Genomic DNA, 15,750 nt, shown 5'->3' with positions numbered 1-15,750 from the left:
ATGCAACAAAAACAAATGAACAGAATTTCAGACCAAGGCATTACGCAAGGTCAACATATTACAACAAGCTAGAGATCAGCTACGGAACATTAACTTGGAGCATTTGAAGTAGTGGCTTCTACTGTGGAAACCTTTAAAAGCAGCTCAAGTTCCACCTGTTTCTCAGCCTTATGTCAGGGTTTTGTCTTTTGAAAGAAAGGGGCTACAGTATATAATGTAAACAAATGTAATGCCTTTGTCAGCTTCATGTAAAAAAATATACTAAAGACACCACACTGCGCCTACCTTTTTTTTTTTTTACCATACTTAGCCAATTATGTGAATCTTAATGGTCATGCATGCTTCTTCTCTACAGAATATGGGGTAGAGGTCAACACAAAGAAGTTTAACTTATTGTAAGAATATTGAGAACGATTAATTGCTTCATCCTTCTCTCAACCCTGAACACCGTTTCCAACTCTTCCATGCATAACCAAATAATTACCTACCTTAAATGTGTTTTTATTCATTATTTCAAGAAGTCACTGATGTAATAGTATTTTAATTGCATTTACACAGCGACAACGATGGACAATACATTTCTGCTGGATTGCTGATTATTAAATTAATTCATGCACACTGGGCTGTTACACAAATGTTTCAGTGAACCCTGGGAACACAATAGGCTTTGAGCAGATTAAATCCAGTTATCAGAGGATTGGTATGCACTGACTTCACTTTTCTGATTGAGATCCTCAGCTAATATTGATCCCTCTATTTATTTGGCTGTCTCTGAAAACCCAGAGGACTTCATACTCTATAAAAACAATCAGCTGATGTTGAAATCACGTATGGACCAGGCACATCTTCTATTTATAGCTTGGTAGCTCAGGTGTACTTTTTAAATTAAGAGAATAAACCTGTGTTGCTCTGGAGACGTCCACAGAGCAATTATGCTTCCATCTTCATGAACACTTAAAAATGTATAAACACCGTCTATAAAAGTGAAAAAAATCGATGAGACTGATTGGAATTATATTCCAGAAGTAAAAAGTGAAGATTAGGCGATGAATGAACTGCACCACGGTGGCGTGAGTATACTCTGTGAATGCAAACTAGTCAGTGTGATGAAGTTCTGTGGTTGCATTTAGTCTAACCCTAATTTTAAAGACATTTACAAGCTTCAAAATTCACGATAGGGGTATTTAATGAATGGATTGAACGAATCAATACTTTTATAGCGTGTATATCACTTTGACCAGCTTCATAATAAACTAGAAATGGATATTTAACTCAAATCATTCTGACCTGGTGTTGTTCTTGAACTTGAGGAAGTAATGGAGGCAGTTGGTGCAGTGATGGGGTCCAGGACCTTCACAGCCATTCTCATTGCATTCAGAGTCACAGGGGCCTGGAGACAGAATCAAAATAATCGAGTTTACGTACAACTTGCTATCATCAGTAAAGACAACCATGCCACAGTAGCGACCTCATCTCATTACAGCTCTGGATTTATCATTTACCGTTGTACTCCTCTTGGAACGGCTCCTCGGTGGGCGCCGGCCTGTCTATTGTGGAGCGGGGCTTACCACTGTGCAGAGACGAGTACGGGTGCAGGGAGGTGCCATACAGCACCAATGACCACTCTTTCAGCTTGCCTGAGGAAACAGAAGAATTGTAAATACACAGATCCACTTCCATCTGTCCTGATGGGAGGCAGTTGAATATTCTTTGTTGTGCAATTGATACTTGATACATAGAATTGCAGAAAAAATAAACAGATGTGTTATGTCAGGCAGTTGTACACAGTTTTTTGACAGTTTTTCTGTTCAGTTGTAACATGACAAACATCTTCCACTACTTTCTAAATTATTCAAGGGATTTTCATCTACCGTGAATATATCATATTAAACTTCTAATGATACACATGTGAAAACCAGGTGTAAGTTACAGGAGATTATAACAACAGACCTGTTGCTTTTTAGCAACTACTACTCTCCATTTAAGACTTTATTATGTTGTTAAATTAGTGGGTCATTTGAGCAGTTAAGTTAAGTAAGAGCAACATGTGTGCTCCTGCTGGTCCTCCACTCAATCAAGACAAAACTTACTCCCTCTTTTATTTATTTCTATGCAATTTGAATTGTTTGTTTTTTAAATACAAATGGGTATGTAGACAGATTTCTTTTCAGTAAGGAAATGAACACTGTCATACCAGGTACTTTCTGGCTGCGTAGTTGAGAAGGTGAATCATAGATCTCTAGGACCCAGTCGCCTGCTGCCTTCTCTCCCCAGGAGTGGGTGGTCATAAACTCCCAGTTCTTAAAACCCTCCATGGAGTGATCAAACAACCTGCATATCAAGAACACATGCGTACATGTACACACACACACACACACACACACACACACACACAAAACAACGAAGTATCAGTACAAACAACCTAAACCAAGTACAATCAGTCTTCAATTAACCATGGACAAACATTACAGGACTGTGATGTATTTGAGGTGAACATGGGTAAGGTATATACAACGCTTGCAATACTTTCAGAATTTAATCCCCTATTGGTTACCAAATTTTATAGCGTTTCAGCCCGGATACAAAATATTTTTGTGAACAGGGACAAGTAAATCCATATTTTAAGAGAATTGTGTGAATTTATTAAAAAAGAAAATACAGAAACATCTCATTTAACTTCTGAAAATATCTGACTCCATGAGTCACATCATTTGTAATTTAGAACACCTTGCCTTATTTTAAGGCAGAACAAAAGAAGGTGTTTTTGTTTTCGACTTAATTTGCAAAACCTGTCAATAAAACATACCCAGACAAGGGCTATTTAGAATCAGAACTACCTTATTGATTCTATTGTATATTCTATTCGAAGACAACATTCGGACAAAAAAAAAAAAACATTTCATTTTGCATTCCATAACTTATTTCTTTACCTGTTGGCGAGCAGCTGGGACTTGGTCCCTGAGGGTGAGGTCAGATTGATTGACAGGTCCCCACGGCGAGGGTGTGTGATTGTGATCCGTACAACCACGTGCTCCAGGTAGATTACATGGTGGTTGGGGTTGTCAGTGCATCCTGTTGCCTTGTACACCGACCGAACCACATGCTCTGGACGGATAGTTCTGCAGGACAAGATGGGAACCAATCCAAAAGGTTTTCAGTTTATTATTTCTGTTAAGTGGTTGTTGTTGTTTTTTACTTTTGTATAACTGGATAAAATCGACTGTGATAACTGCTTTTGCGATTGTGATCGGCAAAAAAAGGCAGCAAAGTTAAATGTCGAGTGCACGTCAATTTTATACAATAAAACAAAAAGAGGAGGTTGGGGACTGTGGCTGTCTCCCTACACTGAGGCATTCTGCTCAGTCAACTCTGTGACTGACAGAACACTCAATATCAAGTTTCAATACATTGCGGCTCCCTTTAAAGCAATCATGCACTTTGAGTTAACCTCCCTCACAAACCAAAGACCATCCCCAAAGTTTTCCAGTTCCCAAACCTCAGCCAGCCCAAGACCCATGAGCACGATAAGACAGACAAAGAACATAATTTGTTCCGTCTGCTATGCACATGTCAGCAACAGAAAGATCACAGAAAACACAGCCAACCCAAACACTTAATGAGCAGGGTATGATCTAATATAATAGCAGTACAATGACAAAAAAGTAAAAACATGAACAGGTCCAGTACTAGTGGTGGGACAATATATCGAAATATCGTTATTTTCTCATACAAATTCTGTGAAACTGACACCACAATGCAGTGCTTTTTCACTGGTATTTTTCTCCTTCCGATACACAGGGATCATGATGCATATCGTACATGATTATCTTGCAATGTATCGAGTATCGTAGAATCGCAGTATCGTGATATCATCGTGGGCAAATTATTGTGATTTTACTGTATCGTGAGTTACTCTGTGATTCCAATCCTATCAAGAACAGGAAACAATAAAGACCATCCAGCCAGAGCAAGGCTTTCCAGAAAGAGTCATACATCGCTGCTGCAAAAGCAACTCAACACATTCACTCATTGGCTGCAGAACTGGATCACATGCACGATTTATTCATCGGAAACTAAAATAGAGCTGGTGAATTACACTTGCTAGCAAAATAAAAAGGATTACTGTAATTACTTTCTTTGTTGCGTAGAGGGTTGAACGACAATTATTGCCAGTGACTTATGTTGTTTGATCCTGTATTGGAAACTGCTTTATTTCACTTCTCTGTTGTCAGGGTTACAATGATGGTGATGACATTTTTAGGGCCTAAGTGATACAGCACAGATGTTTATCATTAAGGGGAAAATTACCCCAAGACAATTATCTGCTGGTAAAGATTACCTTAAGCTGTGCAATGAAGACGAAGCTTTTTTTTTTTCTTGGAACAACACATTACCCAAACTTGGCTCAAGTATTAATTGAGACAAAGAGCACAATGTGTTTGATTACTATGTTTTCTCTTTTGCCATACAGACCAAACAGCCCACAACTATTTCAATTGCAGCCATAAATAAATAAATACCTGCTTTAATCATTCTGCTAATGGTTTTATCAAATGTTTAGTGTGAATGCTACAATCTTATATTATGAGTAAGTGATTAGGTTGAATGTGGGATCAGTCTATTGAATATTAATTATTTTTGTGAAAGGCCAAACCTGTAAGCAGGATGAATTTAATGATTTCATTTGAACATTGGATAGTATTTATTTTTAACTACTAACACTGGTGAAACAACTTTATCTGACTCATATCAGAGAATGAGTGTGAAAGGAGTGAAAGCAGCTAATTATCATTTAAAGCAGCCAATTAGGAATAATTCTACCCAGAATACTGGCAGATTAACAATCCATGGCAATTTCTCCATTTGTCCTTGGACTCCGTCTCTGATTATTTATATAATACTTGAGGGACTAATAGTCAATATTAACAATTAACAATAAACAAGTAAAAACAAGAGAAATACACAAGGAAATTGCATGAGCTCAAGCAGACATGGTGCAATGAATAACAGAGAGAAAACACTGATTGTCTCTTTCGTAAGGAGTCGATGACTGTTTGGAAAGCGGACAGCGGTAATGGCTGGGGAGTCTGGGGTTGATATCACAGTTCTGGCTTCTCCATGACACAACACAGATAACTGAACCATGCGCATGGGACTGAGCAGAGCAGATGCACAGTTGATTACCACCAGCCTGATTGCACACAGATCAGGCAGCTTGCCTGGTGCGTGCTCCAAGTGGAGTGAGGCGAGCGATTGCAGGCAGACATTACCAAACGCAGTCAGAGGGGCCAGCCAGAGGGTGTGTGGGAACACACAGCAGTGAGGTGATGACTGCACTCATGTAGACAGTTAGAAGCACGGAACACACACACACACGCACACACACACACACACTATGAAAAGCATAGGCACTGTCACATGCTCATGATGCCAGAGATATTAATATCTAAATGTATACTCAATAAAGTGGTTAGTTAATGGAAAGAATGTTTCAGACTTCTTAGGGCAGTAATGCAATGTGCTACACAATAAACTTTCATGACTTTTACCCCCTTTGTTCCAAAACCAAAACAACAAAATAAAGCCTTATGTTTCCTGGCGATTGCCTGCTTTCACTTTGCAAGCCTGTCATTTGGCTGGATGGTCGAAGGGTAATTCTGTTTATGAACAAGGCTTAAGCTCCCAGTAACGGCGCAAACGTGTGACTGACCGTTTCACACATCTCTAAGGCTACTTGCAAATACACTACACCACCCAAAACGGAGGCTAAAATGACAGGGTTGTTTTTATTTCTTTCACAGAACAACAGTGGTTATCTCTCCATGAGCAAACACACGTTTCATGAGTACGGAGGTCTGAGCACAAGTGCCTCTGACACAAACTCCACTACATAAGCCTCGTATGGATTGACTCGAGCACTGGAGCAGAACAGACAGAATGACACTGATAATGCTGCAGTCGCTGACCACCAAGCCCTCGACTGAAAGCAAACCAGTTCAGGGCCCAAGTTCAGCCAGCCAGCCTAACACAGAACAGTGCTCAGGCTTCCAGCTGCATCAAGAATAACAAGCTGTGAAGCCCTGGCCCTCTCCGTGTGTGTGTGTGTGTGTGTGTCTGTGTGTGAGAGAGAGAGAGAGAGAGAGAGAGAGAGAGAGAGAGAGAGAGAGAGAGAGAGAGAGAGAGAGAGAGTAGTAAAGTCTTATGTGAAAACCACTCTGCCAGAACTAATGCTTGGCCCCCATCAAGGTACAGCTTGCACAACCGCACATTCAAACACATGCCAGTGCATAAAACGCCAGGGAAAGAAAAAAAAGAGAGAGAAAAATGAGAAAGATGTTTCGTCACATGCTGGTCCAAAAGTTGACTAATTTAGAGAGACTCCTACCATTAATATACCTGGTTAACTATAGAATGGCCATCTAGTATTGTGGCACAGCAGTAGATTCAGTAGTAGTTATTTTATATGAACAACCCAGTCCACATCCAGTTGGCTTGGCCCCCTTTAGGTCTGAAGAAATCCGAATGCTCCGGCATATAATGACATTTAAGACAACAGAAGTGCTTCCAACTTTGTGGCCCTTTAAACAAAGTGAGGTCCATGAAGAAATTGTTCATTTGCCTGCACAGAGACAAATGGCATATTGGTCCAAGTTTGTGTGTCCACGTACTTTTGACCATTTAGTTTATTGAAATGATACAGGAGACTCAAGATTCAATAGGTTTTCAGGTGATTATTGTACATTATGGTGGTCTGCTACTTAGCAGGGAACTTTCTAGTAATGTAGTAGAGTGTGTGTGTGTGTGTGTGTGTGTGTGTGTGTGTGTGTGTGTGTGTGTGTGTGTGTGTGTGTGTGTGTGTGTGTGTGTGTGTGTTAATTCGTTCCACCTTATTTGTCGGTCTGCGCTCTCCACACAGACGTGCTGAGTAGGGACTTGCTTCCATCGCTCCGCCTCCTTCACCATCGCCTCAGCATCCATCAGACCAAAGCCATACAAGTGGCTGACTGTATGAAACAGTGAAAAGTCACAGCATCAGACCACACTACCGGTGACCGTTTCTCATACCAATAATGGTTTCATCAAAAAAAAAAAAAGGATTGTTTATAGTTCAAACGCTGAGGAAGATGGCACATTCTTTTCCAAAAAGTTGGATTAAATCAGTGACAAGACTTCTGGACATGTTTCTAGCCCTCCTTAAAAAGAGTACTCTACTACTGTTTTTAGATTCCTATTAAAGACTTATATCCGGGTTATTTCAGGGTCAAAAATGTGTGGAAAAACAAGCAAAATCTCAGTACTCTCTGAATTCGGTATTGAATGCAGACTGATGAAAATACTGAGGACATACAGTATGAGGTAGTTGTTTCAAAAAGAAAAAGAAAGTTTGGAAATCACTGAACTCATGCGTACAACAGCTCAAATATGAATTCCCTCCATACTTCTCCCACCCTCCTCCCCTGTTCTGTTTCTCTTTAGTTCCTCTTTGAAAAAACAGTCACTTGGAAAATCTCCAGGCTCACTGGGCCTGTAGCCTGGCTGACCCCTACTTCTCACTGTGTTGGTTTCTCTCCCTCACACACACCCACACACACACACACACTCACACACACACACGCAGGTATGCATACTGTACACACTTAAACACACACTCATGAGTTACAAACAGCCACAATGAAATGGATCCTGACAGATGGTGGCGCAGTGGTTAGGACGTTTTTTGAAAACTACTCATCCCTCTTCTGATTGGAGAAAACAAATCCAGGAGTCAAACTGCATTCTCTGTAACTTTTTCTATTGTCCTTTATAACAGGCTACATCCTACTAGGAAATGCAATATTTGCTTAATTCGTGATGAGCATGTGATAATGCCTATGCTTTTCATAAATGTTAATGTGTTAGTGTGTGTGTGTGTGTACCATTGTAACCAGCAGCATTGGTCTTCCAGTCAGGAGCACTGAGATGTCCGGCTCTCGAGGTCTTTACGATTATGTGCTGAATATCCCTCCATGTTAGAAGAGGACTATTGGGAGACAAAAACACACACACACACAAACACACAAGTACATTAATATATTTATTATTATGTAAAAATGTCACAAACTATGAAAATCACTTAATAAGTGACATAAATACCTGCTTTCCTATGCACATACTCAACCAGACATATGCATACATTTTAAATAAAAAGTCTGAAAATATATAAGCATGCACATGCATAAATGACACATGTGAATTAAATATCGTGAGGATGATGAGAGAACATTTTTAATAAGTCATTATGCTGTGAAAACAAAACAAGAACATAAAGAGAAAAAATGTCTAAAGGGAGGAGAATGACTAAACAGTAAGACATGAAGAGATATCTTCCTTATGGGAGTAAATTGTGACAAGGGTGTGGGGGGGGGATATGTGGATGAAAGAGGAACAAAAAAGTTATGGTAAAAGGGGAAGGAGGTTAAAAAACAACATGCAAGGAAGAAGAAAGCAGAGGAAATGTAAAACAAGGACAATTAAATATAGTGATATACAGTAGATGGAAGATTACGGAGAGAAAATTACAGAGAAGCATAGATGGAGAGCATAGATGCCAGTTCATCCCTCTCTAGGTTCTCTGATCTCACGTGAGATCCATTACGATGGCAGCCATGTGCCTCAACTGCTTTGATGTCCAAAATCTACATTAAAGTGAAAAAACCAGGAAGAAGTGGGTCACCAAGTTTCCTGGGATTCCCTTCCATCTCATATGCTGGCCAGATGCTCCGTTCCCTTCCCTCATGTCACTCCCTCGCCATCTGAGACCTCCACAGTCTGCACTACTCTGAATCAGTCGACCTAAAACTAAAATTTAGGTTCACGGCAATCCAAAATTCAGTTTTTAAAAGATGTGTAGGAATGATGTCAAAGCACGAGCTCGAGAGCGACGGCAGCGAAATGAGTCTGACCTGAACACATTAACTTTTGCCTGTTGAGCCACTGGCACGCGAGCAGGTTCTTTCACATCTTCCATGTGACGTCTTAAACCAAGAATGCATGAGGAGACTTTTAATATCCTTAACACCTAGAAGTAGTCTCAGCATCACACATTTAGCAGCCAACTTCCATGGATTATAGCCAAAAGCCTCCTTCACATATGCACTTCATTCTTGTAAATGTCAAAATAATGGAGTAGCACTATAGGGCTGGGGATGGACTTCATCAACGCCGTGTTTAGTTTAAGGCCACTATATTCTCTTGTCATTTTATCTTGTCTTTATTATATTATGCATATATTGCATTATACATTTTAGGACTTAATGTCAAGCAAATCGTGTTTACTTATAATGAAATCTGCTGCAGGGTTGCACACATGGTGAAAGTAAAATAAAGAATGTAGAATAAAACATCAGACAGGAACGCAGTGCATGGAGTGCTTCTTGGGTGTTGCAGAAAATAGTAGAATAAAACATGTTGAAGAGGCAGATCCCTCCCAGGTGGAACAATCACAGGTTGATTGTTGAGTGCAGCTGGAGGTTTGGTGTGATTTTAAAGAAGAACATATGATAAAAGCTGAAAATAAAATATAAAGTAAAATAATTAAAGGATGGTAACAGATCAATATTAATAGGCTTAGCTGCCACTGTGTAATTATGGTGCCATACATGTTTTATGGTCATTAATTAAAAGTGACATTGGCATCGTTATCTAGGCCACACCAGCCTTTCCATAAACAAGCCCATACTAATTAATGGAGTAGCTCGCATGCTGGGGGGAACCAGCAGCAAATCAGTATGTCTGATATAGGTTTCGTGGTAATTCTTTGTGTAATTATGGATGAAAACAGGGAGAGGGCAAGGAGAGAAGTGAAGGAGGAAAATTAAGAGAGAAAAAGTCAAGCAAAATTAAATTTTGATATTGGTTTTTGATGGAAGATTAAACACAAAACTAGAATCAGCATTTTCACGTTTCTATTTTAAAGCGCATGAATGGAGAAGAAACACTTTGTTTCATTTTCGCTCATCTGTCTCTGCTTTGGTTTAAAACCCCAAAGTAGATGAGATTCTCAAGGTAGGCTATCTTTGCTCATTTCTTGTTTATCCCTCCTAATTTCCTCACCGAAGTCTCTTGTCTCCATGTTCCCTCACTTTCCCCTTTCTTCACTTCCAAGGACAAAGGTGGAAAGAAAATAAAAAGTTTCTGAAGCTCATAAAAACACAAATCATGTGCCGACTTTAAACTTTTTAAACTTGGCCAAATCTACAGAGAACAGAGAATGGGACAGTTTTCCGAAGTAACATGTTCCAATCCACTCTCACACCAGGGGAAAGACCTCATAACAGGGAGTTTAAAGAAGTCTAGCACGATGGCGTCTTGACACGTTTATCACAGAGAGTTTGCGCGCTCATTCACCAGATAAGAACAGATACGATCAGTATTGCACAGTCTGTCTAAACGTTTTTCATCTCCCGCTTTCGTTTCCTTTCCTTTCCTCTTTGCCTGCATGCGCAGTCGTGCAAGTTTATCGATATGAGAGTGAATGAAAGAACAGAAGGAGAGAAAGAGCGGTTGCCTTGGAGGAGTGGGGGGGGCAAAGGCCGATCATGACAGTGGTGGAGGCGCAGCACGCATGAGGGAGAGGAGATGAGAGCGAGCAGAAGAGAAGAAGAAAAGCAGGCAGGCAAGAAGCAGTGTGTGATAATCTTGTTGAGGAAACAGGCTTATGTGCCCGGCACTGCCTGGAAACCTGGAATATTTTCTACTCGGAGGATTTGGATTGGATTATCCAGGTTAAATGATGTCACCTCAGCTAACCGAGCCGCTCAACATGTGATGATGGGTTAAAGCCCAATTCGGAGTCCCTGCACCTGCACTGCACTCATTCCAATTCATGACTGTATCACAAATAAAGCACATCAACAGGTTACAAAGAGGAGCGGGCATCTGCAGCGTCTCGCACAAAAAAGCAACCAGGGCATATATAAAGCATAAGGGCTAGACATTGTAACTAGTTGAAAATAAAAAGCTTTTAAAATCGACATCTTATTTTTCTTATCTTTGAAAGTGCTGAAATGGAAATTGGCACTCTAGTACCCTCTAGCAGAAATGTCTGGCATGAAAGCACGTGGGCCCAAAATGCCTGTGGGAGATCTGCAGACCGCATGGAATTCTGTCACAAAAGGGCATCTTGAAACCAACATCTTAATGGTTAACAAAGACAGGCAAAATTGGGTTTGGATTCAATAAACCAAATATGTTGCCCATAATGATGATGCTATCATTATACAGGTGATTCAGTTTTAAGAGAGATGGCAGTTCAGGGTTCAAATTTCTGCAGTAAAAGGATGCAAACACGCCGTCTCAGGATCTCAAGACAACATAGTGATGTATCAGAGGATATTGTACTGTGATATTCCAGCTCGGTATGTACACACTTCACCTGTTTATAGTTGTCAGTACTCAACGGAGTGCTTAATTATGTTAAAGTTCAAGCTTAGTTCAACAATAAAGTAAAGTGATGACAATCTGAACCAGAGAATACCCTGAAAACACAAGTTCAAACTACCAAAGAAGAGTGCACATATCTATAGTTTAATGAAGAAGGGCTCCGCGTAATGAATCTCTGTACCTAAATGCACCCAAACTCACCTAAAAGGGCAACTGGAGGCCAGGACTCTTTAAACAAAGTTTATCTTCCTAGAAAAATGATGCTTTGACTGCAACATCAACACACTGTCCACTATTGATGTTGGCCTGGCATCCAGAGTAGCAGTTAAATATTAACAGCTGATGAATCCCATCATTCAGCATGACATGTCCCCCCCTGCCAGCTGCAGATGCAATCAGTAAATAGGAATACTTCTCTCCTAAGCGGCAGGTTAACTCCACCATCCAGAAGTACATTTTGGTTTGTTATATTGCCCAGGAAGTATGATCCTGCAGGAGTGTCTATGTAGACTCCAGTTATGGTCTTAGTATGCATGTCTTTGGCATGTCTCAGTACAAAAGTTGCTGGGATTAGTTCATTTAAACAAGTATAGCTTTACCAAGCATCTAAATACATCTCCACAGTTGACTTGACGATGACGTATTTGTGAGAAGATGCTTCACGTTCCCGTTATAGATCAGTGAGGCCAGAGGACAAGAGTGCATTAGAAGGTAAGCAAGAGGCAAAGGGATGAGGTTAAGTGGATCTTACTTTGCCTCCAGGGCCAGAGCAATAATGGCAGCAGCCATGGGAGCCGAGGCCGATGTCCCTGTGTGACTGTCTGTACATCGATGTCTCAGATCTGTTGTGATCTGCAGATAGAGGAGATGAGAGGGAGAGGGAAGGAGGATATAGATAGGGGACGAAAGAGAGATGAAGAGAAACAACGGGAGTGAAGTAGGAGGAAAAAGGGGGCAGACAAAGGGCAACCCAGAAGGAAACCGACAAAGAAGAGGAAGAATGGGCCATTACAGATGTGGATTTGGAGGAAGAGGAGAGGAGGAAATAGTGACAGTGATGGAGGAGGGAAGGGAGAAAGAGACAGACAGACAGAGAGATATTGAAGTTATGAGGATCAGAGGGATTTACATGACACACCTGAAATTCCTGAAACTCACATTCCTGCTTTGACACACTCGGATAACACACACAAATACACAAATGATCAGTTTCCCTCGAGAATGATGGGAATCAGTCCAATCCCCAGGGATGAGCCGTGGACAAATAGTAAGGAGGAAGGAGAAGGAGTAGTAAAACATGTTAAAGCGCTGTATGTTCACTTTGACTGCACAGACTTCAGACAGCGAACTAGTCAGACAGCTTGACAGTCAGTCAGCTAAGAAACGCTTGGCTAACTTCCACTCTTGGACCTTTCCTGGACGGAAAAGTGTGAGGGATTATATGAATACACACACATGAAGAATCTGGAATGGTTTAGTAAGAATACTAAAGGTCCACTAGAATTTAGAAGACCAGACGGTGTGTGCTCAAGTAGATTAGAGGGACATTCATATGTACGAAGCACTTTAAAGTAGTGTGTGTGCGTGCTTGTGTGTGCCTGCGTGCCCGTCTGTATCAACAGCACGAGGAATGTAGCAAGACACTACCAGACAAGCTAGCTCAAAGCGGACAATTGTCGCCGTCCTTCCCAGTGGAACATGGGAGTGATTTGGTAAATTTTTGTGAAACCAGGCCACACCACTGAACCCACAAGAACACACAAACAAGTTAATGCCAAATTGCATCACGTTGTATTGTTAACTGAAATTATATACTGCATGTGGGAATTTATACTTCTTTTTTCTTTCTTTTTTTTTTTTAGCTCTAAATCAAAACATGGTCAAAATCCAATATAAATGAATGCTTATCTTGGACAGGGAGTTTCTTCAGTGAATGTCACACATTTAAAGATCTTCCACCATCTACAGCTCTGCCATCAGTGAAGAAAGAATTGGAACTTGTGCTCCTTTCAAGTGTGTGTGTGTGTGTGTGTGTGTGTGTGTGTCCTGCAGCAGTTCTTGAAATCACACTTACAATCTTTCGGTCGTAGTTCTCCCCGCTGCTGTAGGTGGTGGTCAGTGTGGACGAGCATTCCTCCAGGTACCACGGCTTGCGTCCACTCTCGGCTGTGCTGGAGATGGAGATGGTGTAGATGGAGTTGGTGTAGCCATCGCAGGAGCAGTGGTCTCTGCTACGCCCGCCGTTTCCTGAAGCCCACACAAAGATGGAGCCACGACCCTTCCTCCCCTGACAGGAAAAGATTCAGAGAGGATACAGTATGAGGCTCCAGATTTTATAGCATTAAGAGGTGATTACTCTTCACCAGACTTTGTTTTAGCTTGATTTTTAAATGTTCTTTTTAATGTCTGTCAGAACGCAGAGTAACAAGTTCTGGGCTCAGTGTGCAGAAATCACTGTATAAAGAAGAAAAGATCAGCAGGCAGCAAAGAGTGGATGTGACTTGATCCAAGTTCAGTAATCGTGTTTCAACTGGGCAACATATGATCAGATTTATGTTTTGTGAACAGCACAGTCTATTGCATCATCCCTGAAGCTTGGATTTAGCCCCCTCAGCTCCCACCCAACTCATTTTCAGTGGCATGTTTTTTATTTTAATATAGGTTGAAAAGAATTAAGGTCATGTCTATTCATGTGTTTAATTTTATTGAAGACAAAAGCTTTAAAATCACTTCCTGAACTTACTCTTCGAGGCCATTTTGAATCTTTGACTCTATGTATTTGTTATTCATTACTCTTATTGTGCTATGTTTGCTCTGCAGCAGCCTAGTTCTTTTGTTTATTCGGTTCTATTTTGTTCATTTATTTGTGTCAGTTGATCACATATATGTCTGTTTCATGCAATCTTGTGAAGAAGATGAACTCATTTTTTTAAATGTTATCTCAAAATGGTATAATCTGTACTTGTAAGAATGCATTAAAAGAGTATTCCTTTTCAATTAGTTTTCATTGGAAACCTTCTCAAGCCAAAAGCCTTTTACTATTCAATCAGATGTAATTCCAAAATTGGCAGAGGTGAGAATGACCTAAACCCAGGTCTGGTGGAGACACTGAGCTTGTTACAGTGCTGGTGATGTCCAACCGAGTTGTGAAGGTAAAGTTCACCCAGGAGTCAGAAAAAAAGGGCATCTGGCAAACTTAACTGACACTGCAATTCATGCTGTTTATCAAGAAGACACACACACACAGAGAAATGTATAAAAAGTGGAAAGGAGTTCTTCAAAAGAGTCCTTTTGTCAGGCAGCGATAAGCGAGTGGAGCCCTTCTGAGTGAGAGGGGGATCAGACAGGAGCAAACGCGACAGGTGAGAGCGACGGTGTGTGCTTTGAAAGGAAGGAGGGACACAGAATATCAGGTTGAGGAAGCAAGTGAGTAGAGAGGACAAAGGGGAGGAGGAGGCACGGCATGAATGCACAGCAACCACCCAGAGATCGAAAGAGAGCAAATGAAAAAAAAGGATATATGATTTTCTGCTCACGAGAATTCCCAACTGATATTTTTTAAACAAAAGTCATCATGCCAAAATGTAAAAAATGTTTTGCTCTACTCTACATTTGTCTAATACATCATTGTGAACTGAATATGTTTGGGTTTTATCGTGTTGCTAAACCAAAGAATTTGCAGCTGTCATCTTGGCCTCTTAGATATTATCTTCTTATGAACCGACTGATTAGTCTACAGATTGTCAGAAAATAGTGGTAGATTAACCAACCATGAAAACAATCCTTAGTTGTAGTACTAAAACAGGAAAAAGCAGGGGATAGACTTTTAAACGAAGAAATATCTTCGATGGACATTACTCTTATAATTGAGCCAAATAGAAAACACTCCTTAGAGGAAAAATAAACAACATAGAGACACACAATTTCTCAGTTTCTCACACAGTAACACAAGCAGAGTACAACAGTTAGTCAGTAGTATCTCTAACATCCCAGCTCGCTATGATAAACTGCCACATAGGTACATGTTACACTTACAAGCATGTCAACTCTCCTCAGCTTCACACACACACACACACACACACACACACACACCCACACTCACACCCACACACACACACACACATCCCCAACTCGTACCAGCTGGACAGATAGCTCCCTCACCTCTGTCATCTTTAAAGGCCAGTCTGTCAGGAGCACAGGGACTCTTCTACTCACACTCCCTGCCTGTCTGTCCTTTTTTCCCCCTCTCTCTCTCTCTCTCTTTTCTCTTTTTTGTAACATGCCACAGGCGGTCAGCCTTCAAGTCAAGTTTTCAGTTTCTGTCTCTCT

General features: G+C 40.7%; 1 protein-coding gene across 2 annotated transcripts in view; it reads right to left on the bottom strand.

Moving 5' to 3' along the window:
* The window catches only part of pcsk5b (proprotein convertase subtilisin/kexin type 5b), a 45,044-nt gene that overhangs the window by 10,537 nt on the left and 18,757 nt on the right, over nt 1-15,750 (bottom strand). For both annotated transcript variants that reach the window (XM_084025068.1, XM_084025067.1), the window contains 8 exons: nt 13,496-13,708; nt 12,173-12,273; nt 7,917-8,020; nt 6,887-7,004; nt 2,931-3,119; nt 2,195-2,331; nt 1,503-1,637; nt 1,288-1,390 (listed from right to left, as the gene is read on the bottom strand). In XM_084025068.1, coding sequence (XP_083881194.1) covers nt 1,288-1,390; nt 1,503-1,637; nt 2,195-2,331; nt 2,931-3,119; nt 6,887-7,004; nt 7,917-8,020; nt 12,173-12,273; nt 13,496-13,708 — 1,100 coding nt within the window. The remainder of the gene's footprint in view (nt 1-1,287; nt 1,391-1,502; nt 1,638-2,194; nt 2,332-2,930; nt 3,120-6,886; nt 7,005-7,916; nt 8,021-12,172; nt 12,274-13,495; nt 13,709-15,750) is intronic.

The sequence above is a fragment of the Eutrigla gurnardus genome (genome assembly GCF_963514095.1).
Source record: "Eutrigla gurnardus genome assembly, chromosome: 13".
NCBI classification, from domain to species: Eukaryota; Metazoa; Chordata; class Actinopteri; order Perciformes; family Triglidae; genus Eutrigla; species Eutrigla gurnardus.
Note: the sequence above shows the minus strand (reverse complement) of the source record. Positions and strands in the feature narration are given on the sequence as shown.